The sequence below is a fragment of the Talpa europaea genome, assembly GCF_964194135.1.
Source record: "Talpa europaea genome assembly, chromosome: X".
In the NCBI taxonomy this organism is placed as follows: Eukaryota; Metazoa; Chordata; class Mammalia; order Eulipotyphla; family Talpidae; genus Talpa; species Talpa europaea.
The window spans coordinates 82,164,227-82,180,332 of record NC_140081.1 but is presented as its reverse complement, the minus strand read 5'-3'; the positions used below and the strand labels follow the sequence as shown (position 1 = coordinate 82,180,332).

The window sequence follows — 16,106 nt, the reverse complement described above, 5'->3', positions numbered from 1 at the left end:
CGCTAGGTGGCGCCAGAGATCTCTCCTAGAGCCCTTGGGGAGCTGTTTTTTTTTTTTCCCACCCCGTGGGACAGGAAACAGAGCGGGAATGGTAGGGTAAACCTCAACGGCTTTGGGGTGCTGTGTCTGCCTTGTGCCCCACTGTCGTGGAGAACCCATGCCCCGAATTTTGTGCCCCGGATCTCAGTTCCAAAGCCCTCAGGTCCAGGACGTGGGCTGTAGCCCAGTTCATTGTCCACAGAATGGCATCTTTTGCACCCCGCTCCCGTGCCTGGGTGCCTGGTTCCTGGATACTCAGTGAGGGACTTTCACCTCAGTGAGGGTCTTCGCGCGCGTCTCCCTGCAAGCCTAGGTCGCAGGCGTGGGGACCTGGGCAGCCGCAATCCCAATCCGCGTTTGCTTTTCAACCGTGCTGCTTTTCCGTGCGATCCCGATTCCGATCCGCGTTTGCTTTTCCAGCCCGCTGCTTTTCGGCTAGATCCAGATCCGAGTTTGCTTTTCCAGCGCACCGCTTTTCCGTGCAAGCTTACCGGGTGGCCAGGGGCTGTGTGCTGGTCCTGGCCTCCTCCTGGGGGGCGGGGTCTCTGTTTAATGGCCCCTGGAGCTCACATCCGCGCGAATCCTGCAGGGTTCTCCGCAGCTCCCGTTCACGGGGTGTGGTGGCTGAAATAGTTCCTTTCCACTCACAGTCCCGCTTGCTGCGTAGTTTGTTGTTTTCCTCCTCTCTGCCGGTCGGAGAGTGCCGACTCTGGGGTGGGGGAGGGGAGCAGGGTTCTGCGCTTTCCTCCCTTCTAGTCCTCTTTTATGGCCACTTTCCTCTTCGGGTAGTTTGCTGGAGTCATCCGTTTATCTTCCGTGTCCCAATTCTCACTGGGACCTGCCGCTTTTCCTCCCTATTAACTTTTTTAATGGGAGATCTTACTCGCAGGTCTCCTCGCCGCCATGTTGCTCCGCCCTCCTGCTCAAGTACTTGCACTTTAAATAGACTGCTTCAGGGTGCCCAGGGATCTGGGGCGGCTGTTGTTACTATGGGACACGAGGCCAACATCAAATGACCAAGTTCCATGTGAACTTCCAGGTTATGATCTAATTAATATGCTTGTGAATACTTTGAAAAATTGTTTTCTTCTACATATTACCTTTGATAAAGCTGAATGATGATAAGGGGAGTAGATCTTAGTGATAATGGCAATGAAGTTATTATTGCCTGAAGCCATTGCCTCCTCCAATTTCAATGACCTCCATTCTCTCCTAAATTGAAGCAACAGCCTCCTCACTGGACTTCCTACTTCAGTCTTTTTCTTTACCTCTAACTTAGCTTTTGCGTGGCTAACCAAAGTATATAGCTTTCAAAGACACAAACATATATGCCAATCCCCACTAAAAAGTCCTTTAATGGCTTCTCCTTGACCCCCAGATAAAGGCCACACTCCTTAGGATGGAAATCCAGGCGCTCATCTTTTGTGTCTGCCATTTCTCTGGCCTCTTCTACTGTCATGCCTTAGTGAATATTCCCTCTGACTGAAACTTTTTCTACCCCTTATTGATTTGAAAGACTTCTATTCATCCTTCAAAACCTTACATATTATTAAGATTAATGAAATAATCCATGAAATGAGCTTTGGAAATAATAAACTACAAACATCCAACACAGACAACAGATCCTCCATTAGACCTTCACTCTTACTACTTCCCCTCCAAAAAGATCCGAAAACTCCATCTCTGTGCTATATCGACTTGCTCCAGAGTCCTGTGTTGTGTTTATCTTGTTGCAATTCCTTTGCTTAATTTATATGTCTGACACTTCCACCAGTCATTGAGATCAGACCTCATGTATTCATCTTTCCATCCTTTCTTCAGCTCCATATTCCCAGCATTCATATTTTAAAAAAATTGTGATTGAGAATGTTTAATATGACTAATAATGTATTTCAGATAAAAAGCTTGTAACATAATACATACCCTATTCAATTCATTTCTCCCAACTATTTGCAAAACATCTCAGTACTGACTACATTTCCCGTAACTCTCAGTACATGTCAGTGAAAACATCCCATTGGGGCTAGCTCTGCTCAATGCTCCAGCCATCTCGGACGTCACAGCTGCTTAGTCCCTGGGCTTACTGTTCTCAGCATCTCAGGAGACCAGTCAAGAAGACAGAAACTTTGCTAAATTAATGATTCTGCCAATTAGACAGACCTGGCCAAGCCCAAGAAGTGAGGGGGGCGTATAACTAGAAGCTTAGTTCCAGAGTCTTTAGTGTTATGGACACATGAACTTTTCTTGACCAGCAAAGAACATCTGAAGGAGCCAACCACCAATGCTGGTCTGAAGCATTTTGGATGAATTCAGAAACAACAAAGTGGCTGGTGAATACTCGTGACATCTAGAGACATTCAGAGAAGAAAGGTGGGTGATCACGGACAGGGGTGTGCGTAGATGGAGGTTATAAAGTTCCATATAACCAGTCATCCTTAGTTAGCCACTACTTGGGCTAGACTTCCAACGGGAGCAGCAGTCCTGGGTAGAAATTAGGAGACCCAGGTACTATTCCGTCAGTATTGCTGAGCATCTTTGTGTATCCTGGATCTTTGTATGACTAGCTCCTCTCCAAGCAGATTCCAGCCCTCAATGTCAAGTCTTCAGAAAGGATTTCCCTTCATGCTACCCAATGTTGCCACTCCAAACCCTCAGTCGCTCTATTCCATTAGTTTGTTTTATTTTCTTCAATATTATTTTTATTTTATTTATTAAAAATTTTATTCGTTTGCTTTCCATGTCTTCCTTTATATTGCAAAGTTTATGAAAGTACCCCTAGTGCCTATCACATTACCTGGAACACCCCAAAAACCCAATGAGTATTAGCTGAATGAATGAAGGCTTGCATGCCCAAGAACAAGGCACCTCTCTCTTCCATAGCTCTCGATTCATCATGTGTAAAATTGAAAGAAACTATCTGAATTATTTCTAAGATTAGTGTAATAATAAGGAAAGGATAGATTTGCAAATGCCCTGAAAAAACCTTTAAAATAATCATTAATTATATGACTATAATTTGAAATGACAGCATGGATACAGCAGTAGCTTTAGAATATTGCAAATCTCTATTTCAATGTAGATTCTGCACTGGAGTAGCTATGAGACCTTGAGCAAGAATTGGAATGCTCCAAGCTTTGACTACCTTGTTGCAAGGCAATAATAATTGTAGTTGATACTGATGTCCCTATATCTGATAATGATAATATCCATTTTTCATTACAATAGATGATACTTCCCAGAGGAGATGAAATAAAATGCTTTATATCAATCACCCAACAAAATGTGTAGCATTTATTAGATACCTTACTGTTGGTAACTAGTAATATATTAGGATAATATTAAGAGTTTTTACAAACAGTACTGTATGTTGTGAAGGTTCCCAAAAGATGATCAGTAAGGTGTCTTTAATAGAATGCCAACCAGAAGCAGAGAGCCACATCCTCAGAGTAACGTAGGGCACTGGGCATTTACTTCAGTTTGCCTCATACTAATCTAGTTTTTTCTTCTAGGTTCTGTCTTGACACCCACAAGGAGATGGAGACCAGTGTTGGGAAAGTCAAGGTGGGCTGGCAGGTGCCAGGGCTGCACTCAGAGAGGAGGGGGCTCCAGGGCAACAAGTTAACAATTATTATTGAACTTTGAAAAATTTATTGGGCTCACAAGGTGCATGCTTCCTGAGTACCGCCCTCACTATTTACAATTTACAATGTATTTCCTGGAGACAATTATTAGACTTTTGCAGCAATCCTGTAAGATCAGATGAGTAAGTTTTATTTATTCCAATTTCTCTGATGAAGATCCAGGACTCTGAATGGACTTCCTAAAGGCTATAGTGCTAAAATACGTATGGAATCAGAACTCATACCCTGGTGGATGATTATATCCAATGATACAAATCCTCTATGTGAAGCTATAGTTTGTCCATCAGTATCTCAGCTCCCAAGCAGAAAAACAGTATTAAAACAAACTATGGTCAGACATTGAAAATCTATCTGATAGATAGAAAGTATAGACATGACTCTAAGCAGAATTAATGTTGTGAATTTTGAAGGAACTTTGGGTGAAGCTGTCCACTCTGTCCTGTTGAGGACAAAGTTTCTGGAGGCTCTTAATTCCCCCAAGTAAAAGAATACTGTAGACAAGACCCTGAGTTCCAGGTCTGGCACTTACACCAAAACCTAGAGCAGGTATGGGCAATTTCCTCCCCGTTTTGAGACCATAATTTGTGGGTTAGATGAGAGTCCAAGTAGTCACCCTATTAACTACCTCAACACACTAGAGAATTACAATTCAATAACTAACAGGAGCTCAGTTAATAAGGGATACTTACAAGCAGTAAGTGGCAGAATCTCTAAAGGGCTGCTTGTGGTTTGAGCAAACCAACTACTGATTGCTAATCATATGATTATGTTTCATAATCTTAATAATAGCTAATTGTTACCATGTGCTTGGTATGTGACACATATTGTGCTAACTGCCTTACATGAAGTGTCTCATTTCATCCCTAGAGAAAATTTATAAAGTCAGAAACATTTGGTATTCCATTCATAAATATGAGGAAACTCAAGAAGCTCAGACAAACTAAGTAAGTAACTCAAGGTCACACAGCAAGAAGTCATAGAGTTGGATTCTAATTTACATATAATTGACCCTGGATCTTGCCCCTCTGTTCTCATCTGCTGTTGTCCCAAAAACACACAACTGATGATGAAGGACTAGTAAGTTTCTCTAGTCCTTCCCATCTATATATTTGGTCCTTGATTCAATGCTCAGGCTCAGCTTAGCTGACAGTAGATTCAGGGATAGGAAGAAGGGAGAGGAAGGAGGAAGTAAATTTGAATTCACTGAGTAGCTGCTTTTCTGCTCATCCCTTGCTAGACATTTTACATGCACCCACCATCACCTTTCCAGTCCTCATAACCAGTCTTCAAAGATTGGTGTTTTAACCCTGTTTTTTTTTTTTATTTGAAGTGTAATTGAGAAATAATATTTTAATTTCAGCATGATGATTTGATATTGTTTGCATTATCCCTGTTTACAGAGAGACTCGGAGAAGTTAAGACACAAGTTCAAGGTCACAGAGACCATAAATAGCACATCTTTTGACTTCAGATACCTATAAAATTTTAAGTGCATCGAAGAGCCTGGAGAGTGACAAGAGATGAATGTCTCAGGAGGAAATTTTTGCCCAGTCAACGCACACACCATGTCACAGCCTAGGTAGCCAGGGAAACCCCTACAGATCTCTGTTTAAGAACTTCTGCTCTCCCTCTATAACTATTGTCATGTGTGTCCTTCTTGCAGACTTGCAGTGGCTCAACAGGAACAAGCAACAGCAGCATGTGGAGCGACTTCTTCCTTATGGGCCTCACGGATGACCCTCAGCTCCAGCCCCCCCTCTTTGTCCTCTTCTTCTTCATCTACGCCTTCACGGTGGTGGGAAACCTGGGCCTCATTACCCTCATAATGGTCAGCCCCAAACTCCACACTCCCATGTACTACTTCCTCAGAAACCTGTCTTTTCTTGACTTCTGTTATTCTTCGGTCACAGTCCCCAAAATGTTGATGGGGTTCTTCTCTGAGTGCCAAAGCATCTCGTTCTCTGGTTGTGTGGTACAGAATGCTCTCTTTGTGGTCTTTGCTGTCACTGAGTTCTTCATCCTGGCGTCCATGGCCTATGACCGCTATGTGGCTGTCTGCAACCCTCTGCTCTACCACATTACCATGTCCCCAAGACTCTGCTTGAAGCTAGTGCTTGCCAGCTATGCAGTGGGCCTGATGAACACGGTGATTCTCACGACCACAGTTTTTCATCTGACCTTCTGTAAGTCCCGTGTCATCACCCACTACTTCTGTGATATTCCTCCCCTTTTAAAACTCTCTTGCTCTGACACACAGATCCTCCAATTTTTCCTGTTTGCCTGTGGTGGCTTTAATGTGTCTGCATCCTTGGCAGTCATCCTGGTTTCCTACACATATGTCTTCCTGGCTATTTTCAGAATTCCCTCTGCCACAGGCAAACACAAAACATTCTCCACTTGTGTTTCTCACCTGACTGCTGTCAGTCTGTACTATGGAACCACTGTGTTTATCTACTTGCGTCCATCCGCTGAGTACTCACTAGGTAAGGGCAGTCTGGTTTCTGTCTTCTACACGGTGGTCATCCCCATGCTCAACCCAATTATCTACAGTCTCAGGAACAAAGATGTAAAGGAAACATTTGGGAACATCTTCAAGAGGACCCCTCAATTCTCTCTCCCCTTACCCAGATTTTCATGATGACCAAAGGAAGGCAAGGAGAGGGAGGGGACATACTTCTGACCATTGACTGTTTATCAGATTTTATTCTAGAAATTGTCAACATACTATGCCATGAATCCTCCTCACAATTCTGGAAGTTAAGTATTATATTTATATTTTATAGGTGGGAGAACTGAGATTCTCAGATTCTTGCTACTTAGTGAAGGTCTCATAGATTGTAAGCAGTGGAACTTGTATATCAATTCAGTACTGTCCGATATTGAAACTCCATTCCCAACATGTACCACATGTACCACTGCTTTAGCACAAGGGAAGATGCTACCTTCTCTCTTTTCTCCCCTAATCCAGGGTTTCTGATTATTTTCCTCTTTGGAAAATCATGTCTCTAAAATATAGAGTAGATTCAGCCTCTGAATATGCACAATGAATTCTCTACCTGTGACTTTGGACCATGCATAATCAGGTCAATAAATTAATTGAATACTTATTGTATACAATCCTTTACTGGAGAAAGTGCTGGTGAGGGACCCCAAGGACAAAAGCTATGCTCACTCCCTTTTGTCAGTTTCCTGTTCAGTAAGGAAGACAGAAGATTCCAGCCAAAAGAGAAAAAACTATGACCTTTTTCTCAAAATTGACAATTATTGAGTGTCTTCCATGTGCTAAATTAAAATCAGTTGCCTTGTAATCCTCCCCAAAACTCTGTGAGGTCGGTACTATTTCTCCCATCTAACGGATGAGAACAATAGAACTACAAAGAATTAAGTGAGTCATTCCAGGATTTGATTCCTCACGTTTCTTGAAAGATCTTAGGTTATTTCCACTCTCATATATCAACTGCTGAATTTCCTACTGAAAAGCTTGTCAACCTACAGCAAAGAATTTAGGCAGTGAGGCTGGATCTCAGTGCAAAGCAAGCAGGATAGTTTGGGTTCATCAGAGAACCTCTAGAAAGGGACAAGTGAGTTGAATGAATAAAAGCTGTTAAGGGTGAGAAGTAGGAGCAATGAGTGAATAGTGAAAGCAATGAGGGTAACTGAAGCTCAAAGTCTGAGATAGAATATCTACATGCATAGGGCTCTGCTTTGGCTGGAGCAGGGTCGAAGGCAAATTTAGAAGCAAAAGATATTGACAAAATGGGGAGATGGTGGAGCAGCAATAAAAGATTAAGGAAATAGTGACATGATTGGGTAGGGCTGATGGACCTTCTTTGTTCATCTCTTACTCACATCTAAGCAATGCCCTACCACGTGTGGGAAAAAATCTAGAAGTCTGTTTTCCCTAATTTGACCCCATAAGGCTTTATCCTGTTCTCTGTCTAGAGTCCGTACTGTTCAGATTGACCACATGATGGAGGAATTTGAGTCCTTTTTCTCAAGGGATCACCAGGAATAATTCTTAACTCAGAACTGGCACCAAGGTTAGATTTGGAGGTTTAGACAAGTGTGGTCTTGTGAACTCATTTTGGTCTATAATCAGCCAGAGCTAAAGGACAGGCTTAATTCCTAGCACCTTTCTATTAGGAATTCCTTTGTCCTAGAGCGGGTTCTCTATTCCATCCTTTGGACTATTGTTGTAGACTCCTAACTAGTCTCACTGCCTGCAGGCTTGCCCCTGACCATTTACCCGCCCCCATACAGCTGCTTTATGATTATTCTAAACAGAAGCTTGACCCCATCACTGCTCTACTTTATACTCTTCACTGGCTTCTCATTGTTCCCAGAATAAATACCAAGTCCCTTAATTTACAAAGTCTCCACAATCAGAATCTCACCTTTCAAGCCTTATCTGTCAGAACTTCTGTACCTTTACCCACTTCATATCCTCCCCTTTGCACTCATGTCCTCATTTACACGCCTTCAGTGTTCATCAGTGATGATTTCTCACTCATCTTTCTAGTCATGATCTGCTCCCGAGCTAACAGGAAGTGTTCACTGGTTTCTTGGAAGTTTGGTGCCAGTAATTGAAGCATACACTCATCTTACACTCTTAGACAGGTTTATTCCATTTCTCATTTCTTATGCCCATATATTGCTTCTCTACTAGACTGTATGCCATGGAGGGCAGGACAAAGGTGTCTCAGATCTATGTAACCACTTTGCTGGCTGGAATCATTGCCTTCAATAAATGTCCATGGAAGAATAATGAACCACATGTCCTGTGTCCTTGGTTTCTGCCCTGGGTATCTTGTCCACTTCTGAACCCACTGAAAAGTCCACAAGGTAGTGACTAATCCACCTCCCCAACCAAGGCTTTGGCTTACTAATATTCCCACCCCCCTTAGTTTGACCCTAATCCTTCTTCCCTGCCCCCCCACCCCGTAGTGTGTCTCTGGTTTATAGTTGCTTGTTGAATTTGATTTTTACTTTATTATAATTAGTCTTTTTCCTGGTCCCTAATTTAGGTTTTCTAAATTCCTGCTATGAGTGAGACCATCCGGTATTTTTCTTTTTCTTTCTGGTTTATTTCGCTGAGCATGATCCCCTCCAGCTCCATCTTTTTTATTTTTTTTTTAAAGATTTATTTATTTATGCATACAAGAGCTGGGGTACAGGCCAGAGATGCGGGGGGGGGGGTGTTGTGTGAGAGGATTCACCAGAGGCAGAGTGCGGAACAGAACAGGCAGACTAACTGAAATACATTGCTGAGGGGAGCAGCTGGCAAGAGAGGAGAGATCTGCTGCAACATGTGGGTTGCTCCCTGGCCAGCTGGGGATCAAACTCATGCTGCAGAGGCTGCGGATTGCTTCATAGTGCGTTGCTTAACCCCTTTGCACAACCAGGGAGGCCCCATCACTGTTCATTTTTAAACAATGCTTTCTTCCCTTGAAATTCTCAGTATAGAAGGAACATACATTAATATGGTAAAAGCCAAATATGACAAACCCACAGCCAATATTATTCTCAATAGCAAAAAACTGAAGGCCTTTCCTTTAAGATTAGGAACAAGACACGCACAAAAGAGAAAACCTGAATCACAAGGAAATAGATAAAAATATAGTTATTCTTGCTAACAACCAAGAAAATACAACTTTATTTAGCAGTGATACTTGTAGATTGCCCCAACTAAAAATATCTGTGATTACCACATTCCATCAGAAGAATATAAGGAAACAGGCATCATTATCCACTGCTTGTGGGATTGTCTCTTTACATAGCCAACTTATAAAGCAAATCAAAGTAGAAAAACAATAAATGGTGCTGGGAAAACTGGGTCGCTACATGCAAAAGAATGAAGCTTGACCACCACCTCACACCATACACAAAAATCAACTCAAAATGGATTAAAGAACTAGACATAAGACCTGAAACCATAAAATATATAGAAGGAAATATAGGCGAAACACTACGTGATTTGCACATCAAAGACATCTTTACAGACACATCACCCAAAGCTGTGATAGTGAAGGCAAAGATAAACAGCTGGGACTATATCAAATTAAAGAGCTTTTGCACAGCAAAAGAGACAATAACAAAAACAAAGAGAAACCCCACCAACTGGGAGAACATTTTTGCACCCAACACTAATGATAAAGGACTGATCACAAAAATCTGCAAAGAGCTGATGAGTCTCAACAACAACAAAGAAAATAATCCAGTCAAAAAATGGGCAGAAGAGCTTAAAAGAAACTTCTCTGAAGAGGAAATGCAAATGGCCAACAGGCATATGAAAAAATGTTCAACATCACTTGTCATCAGGGAAATGCAAATCAAAACTACCATGAGATACCATCTTACACCAGTGAGAATGGCACATATTAAAAAAACTAGCAACAACAAATGTTGGCGAGGGTGTGGAGAAAAAGGAACTCTTCTGCACTGTTGGTGGGAGTGCAAACTGGTCCAACCACTGTGGAAAGCTGTGTGGAGATTTCTGGACCTACTAAACATAGAGCTTCCATATGACCCAGCAATTCCACTCCTAGGTATTTACCCAAAGGACACAGAAACATCAATTCCAAAGAACACCTGCACCCCTATGTTTATAGCAGCACTGTTTACAATAGCTAAGCTTTGGAAACAACCCAAATGCCCAAAAATAGATGACTGGATCAAGAAGATGTGGTACATATATACCATGGAATATTACTCAGCATTCAAAAAAGATAAACACATGCAATTTGCTGCAACATGGATGGCGCTGGAAGGGATCATGCTCAGCGAAATAAGCCAAAAAGAAAAAGAAAAATACCGGATGGTCTCACTCATAGCAGGAATCTAGAAAACTTAAATAAGGGACCAGGAAAATGAATAACTATAAGAAAGTGAAAATCAAAATCAACAAAAAACTATGAACCAGAGACACTTTTAGGGGGGCGGGGGCGGGAGGGGAGGGATTGGGGTCAGAATGGGGGGCTGCAATTGTATGGGGAATATAACAATAAAATTTATAAAAAAAAAAAAAAAAAAGAATATGGATGAGATAAAAAAAAAAAAAAAAAAAAGCCCAGAGATTTATATTTTTTCAGAGGAGACTCATCAGCAATGCTTATATTGAACACAAGGTGTTCATTTGTTTCTCCATCTAGTCCTCACTGCAATATGACTGATGAGTAAAAAAAAAAAAAAAAAAAAAAAAAAAAAAAAAAAAATAAAGCAAATCAAAGTAGAAAAAACTGGAATTCAGTGAAAAAAAGTGACTCATCAAATCGTGTATGTAGTGTATGTAGTGGGAGGCACAGATTAATTGAATGTAAAAATAAAATATGGGTAAAAACAAGACCTCCACAACTCAAACCTGGGTTGATAAAAAAAAAATTGAAAAAGTATGAGAGAAGGCAGGTGGTCACCACATACATTTCAGGTACAAGAATATTTTATTACAACACTGAGTGGCACTCAGAGACTTTACTGACCACAAAAAAACTAATGAGATATTTTAAAAGTATTTTACAGTTTATCCTCAGAGTAAAGAGTTGAGTAAACAAGGCGATATGAGAGATCATACAATGAGAAATATATACCATCTTATGTATTTGTCATTTTGCCCGTAATTGCTAGATATCCTATGTTTGAGGGGAAACAAATGTATTTTAATTGTGACTGAGACTTTTAATATCACTAATAATTTATTTCGGTTAAAAAGTTTATAACACAATCCATCTCCCAGTCAATTCACTTCTCCCAACTGTTTGCAAAACAAGTCAGTGCTGACTACAGGTCCCCAAACGCTCAGCATATGTCAGTGAAAACATCCCATTGGGGTTGGCTCTGCTCACTGCTCCAGCCATCTCGGACGTCACCGCAGCTTAGCCCCTGGGCTTACTGTTCTCAGCATCTCAGGAGACCAGTCAAGAAGGCAGAAACTGCTAAATTAATGATGCTGCCAATTACACAGACATGGCCAAGTCCAGAGAAGTAGGGGAGGCGGGGTGTATCTAGAAGATTAATTCCAGAGTCTTTAGTGTTATGGACACTTGAACTTTTCCTGCCGCCAAAGGAACATCTGAAGGAGCCCAACCACCAATGCTGGTCTGAAGCATTTTGGATGAGTTCAGAAAAAAGAAAGTGGCTGCTGAATACTTGTGACATCTAGAGGCATTCAGAGAAGAGAGGTGGGTGATCACGGACAGGGGTGTGTGTAGATGGAGGTTATAATGTTCCACAAAACCAGTCATCCCTAGTTAGCCTCTATTTGGGCTAGTTTCCAACTGGAGATGGGGTTCTGGGTAAAATTTAGGAGACCCGGGTTCTAGTCCAACAGTATTGTTGAGTATCTTTGTGTATCCTGAATCACTGTATGACTAGCTCCTCTCAGGCAGATTCCAGCCCTTAATGCCAAGTCTTCAGAAAGTATTTCCCTTCATACTACCTAATGTTGCCACTCCAAACCCTCAACTCTCTCTATTTCATTAGTTTGTTTTATTTTCTGGATAATTACTTTTATTTTATTATTAAATTTTTATTCATTTGTTTGCTGTCCATCTCTTTCTTTAGATTGCAAATTGCAAAGTTTATGAAAGTGCCCCTAGTGCCTAGCACATTGTCTGGAAAACCCGAAATACCCAATGAGTATTAGCTGAATGAATGAAGGTTTACATGCCCAAGAACAAGGCTTACATGTCACTTCCATAGCTCTCGAATCATCATGTAAAATTGAAAGAAACCATCATGATGATTTCTAAGATTAGTGCAATAACAAGGAAAGGATAGATTTGCAAATGCCCTGAAAAAACTTTTAAAATAATCATTAATTATATGACTATATTTTGAAATGACAGCATGGATACAGCAGTAGCTTTAGAATATTGTAAATCTCTATTTCAATGTAGATTCTGCACTGGAGTAGCTATGAGACCTTGAGCAAGAATTGGAATGCTCCAAGCTTTGACTACCTTGTTGCAAGGCAATAATAATTGTAGTTGGTACTGATGTCCTTATATCTGATAATGATAATATTCATTTTTCATTACAATAGATGATACTTCCCAGTGGAGAGGAAATAAAATGCTTTATATCAATCACCCAACAAAATGTGTAGCATTTATTAGGTACCTTATTGTTGGTAACTAGTAATATATTAGGATAAGATTAAGAGTTTTTACAAACAGTACTGTATGTTGTGGAAATTTCAGTTTCCAAAAGATGATCAGTAAGGTGTCTTTAATAGAACGCCAACCAGAAGCAGAGAGCCACATCCTCAGAGTAACGTAGGGCACTGGGCATTTACTTCAGTTTGCCTCATGCTAATCCAGTTTTCTCTTCTAGGTTCTGTCTTGACACCCACAAGGAGATGGAGACCAGTGTTGGGAAAGTCAAGGTGGGCTGGCAGGTGCCAGGGCTGCACTCAGAGAGGAGGGGGCTCCAGGGCAGCAATTTAACAATTATTATTGAACTTTGAAAAATTTATTGGGCTAGGCCAATACATGCATGCTTCCTGAGTCTCCGCCCTGACTTTATTTGCAATTTACAAAGTCCTAGAGACACTTATTAGATCTTTGCAGCAATCCTGTGAGATAAAAAAGAGCAAGTGTATTTTATTACAATTTCTCTGATGAATATCCAGGATTCACAAAGGACTTCCTAAAGGCTATAGATCTCATACCCTCGTGGATGACTCTAAATCCAACGGTACAAATCCTCTATGTGAAGCTATCATTTGTCCTTCAGTATCTCAGCTTCCAAGCAGAAAAAAGGATTAAAATAATAGACATTATATTAAAAAAGTATTAAAAAGGTCAGATATTGCAAATCTCTCTGGTTAACAGAAAGTATAGACGTGACCCTAAGCAGAATTAATGTTGTGATTTTTGAAGGTACTTAGGATGAAGCTGTCCACTCTGTCCTGATGAGGACAAAGATTCCATGTTTCTGGAGGCTCTTAACTCCCCCACGTGAAAGACTACTGTATACAGGACCCTGAGTTCTAGTTCTGGCACTTACACCAAAACCTAGAGCAGGTTTGGGCAATTTCCTCCCCTTTTTGAGACCACAATCTGTGGGTTCTCTATATTTCAAATGGTGTTAGATGAGAGTCCAAGTAGTCACCCCATTAACTACCTCAACACACTAGAGAATTACAATTCAATAACTACTAACAGGAGCTCAGTTAATAAGGGATACTTAACAAGGGGCAAGTGGCAGAATCTCTAAAGGGCTTGCTTGTGGTTTGAACAAACCAACTACTGATTGCTAATCATATGATTATGCTTCCTAATGTTAATATCTAATTCTTACTATGTGCTTGGTATGTTATAGCTATTGTGTTAACTGCTTTACATGAGGTGTCTCATTTCATCCCTAGAGAAAATTCATAAAGTCAGAAATATTTGGTATTCTAGTCATAAAGATCAGGAAACTCAAGAAGCTCAGACAGGTTAAGCAAGTAACTCAAGGTCACACAGCTAAGAAGTCATACAGTAGGATTCTAATTCACATATAACTGACCCTGGATCTTGCCCCCCTATTCTCATCTGCTGTTGTCCCGAAAACACACAACTGATGATGAAGGACTAGTAAGTTTCTCTAGTCCTTCCCATTTATATATTTGGTCCTTGATTCAATGCTCAGGCTCAGCTTAGCTGACAGTAGATTCAGGGATAGGAAGAAGGGAGAGGAAGGAGGAAGTAAATTTGAATTCACTGAGTAGCTGCTTTTCTGCTCATCCCTTGCTAGACATTTTACATGCACCCACCATCACCTTTCCAGTCCTCATAACCAGTCTTCAAAGATTGGTGTTTTAACCCTGTTTTTTTTTTATTTGAAGTGTAATTGAGAAATAATATTTTAATTTCAGCATGATGATTTGATATTGTTTGCATTATCCCTGTTTACAGAGAGACTCAGAGAAGTTAAGACACAAGTTCAAGGTCACAGAGACCATAAATAGCAATTTCAGACCCTTTCTTATGACTTGGACCTGTAAACCCTTAAGTGCATTGAGTAGTCTGGAGGGTGACAAGAGATGAGTGACCCAGTGGGAAATTTTGGCCAAGTCAACACACACTATCACAGCCTAGGTAGCCAGGGCAGCCCCTGCACCTCTGTTTAAGGACTTCCGCCCTCCCTGTCTCACTGTGCTCATGCATGTCCTTCTTGCAGACTTGCAGTGGCTCAACAGGAGTGAGCAACAGCAGCACGTGGAGTGAATTCTTCCTTATGGGCCTCACGGATGACCCTCAGCTCCAGCCCACCCTCTTTGTCCTCTTCTTCTTCATCTACGCCTTCACGGTGGTGGGAAACCTGGGCCTCATTGCCCTCATAATGGTCAGCCCCAAACTCCACACTCCTATGTACTACTTCCTCAGAAACCTGTCCTTTCTTGACTTCTGTTATTCTTCAGTCACCGTCCCCAAAATGTTGATGGGGTTCTTCTCTGAGTGCCAAAGCATCTCCTTCTCTGGTTGTATGATACAAAATGCTCTCTTTGTGGTCTTTGCTGTCGCTGAGTTCTTCATCCTGGCCTGCATGGCCTATGACCGCTATGTGGCTGTCTGCAACCCTCTTCTGTACCACATTACCATGTCCCCAAGACTCTGCTTGAAGCTAGTGCTTGCCAGCTATGCTGTGAGCCTGATTGAGGCAATGTTTGTCACAAGCTCAATTTTTCTTCTGAACTTCTGTAAATCCCATGTCATCACCCACTACTTCTGTGATATCCATCCCGTTTTGAAACTCTCTTGCTCTGACACGCAGATGGTCCAATATATCCTCTTTGCCTTTAGTAGCTTTAATGTGTTTGCATCCTTGACAGTCATCCTGGTGTCCTACACATATGTCTTCCTGGCTATTTTCAGAATCCCCTCTGCCACAGGCAAACACAAAACATTCTCCACATGTGCTTCTCACCTGACTGCTGTCAGTCTGTACTATGGAACCACAGTTTTCATCTACGTGTGTCCCCCCACTGAGTACTCACTAGGTAAGGGCAGTCTGGTTTCTGTCTTCTACTCTGTGGTCATCCCCATGCTCAACCCACTTATCTACAGTCTAAGGAACAAAGATGTAAAGGAAACATTTGGGAACATCTTCAAGAGGACACCTCAATTCTCTCTCTCCTTACCCAGATTTTCCTGATGTCCAAAGGAAGGCAAGGAAAGACCATTGACAGATCTCAAATTTTATAGAAATTGTCAACATATTATGTCTTGACTCCTCTTCACAATTCTGGAAGTTAGGTATTATATTTATATTTTATATGTGGGAAAACTGAGATTCTCTGAGGCTTGCTGCTTAGGGAAGGTCACATAGATTGTAAGCAGTGGAACTTGTATATCAATTCAGGACTGTCTGGTACTGAAACTCCATTCCCACTAAGCCCCACTGTTTCAGCACAAGAGAAGATGCCACCTTCTCTCTTTCTGCCCA

At 41.4% G+C, this 16,106-nt stretch overlaps 2 protein-coding genes across 2 annotated transcripts; both read left to right on the top strand.

The window, feature by feature from the left end:
* Positions 1 to 5,379: 5,379 nt before the first annotated feature.
* Positions 5,380 to 6,318, top strand: LOC311187679 (olfactory receptor 5T9-like; the record flags this gene model as incomplete). The annotated part of the gene is made up of 1 exon (XM_084259007.1): positions 5,380 to 6,318. One exon carries the CDS (start codon positions 5,380 to 5,382, stop codon positions 6,316 to 6,318), a length of 939 nt encoding a protein of 312 aa, XP_084115133.1.
* An 8,507-nt stretch (positions 6,319 to 14,825) lies between these two features.
* LOC311187678 (olfactory receptor 8D1-like) lies at positions 14,826 to 15,815 on the top strand (the record flags this gene model as incomplete). The annotated part of the gene is made up of 1 exon (XM_084259006.1): positions 14,826 to 15,815. One exon carries the CDS (start codon positions 14,826 to 14,828, stop codon positions 15,813 to 15,815), a length of 990 nt encoding a protein of 329 aa, XP_084115132.1.
* Positions 15,816 to 16,106: the final 291 nt, after the last annotated feature.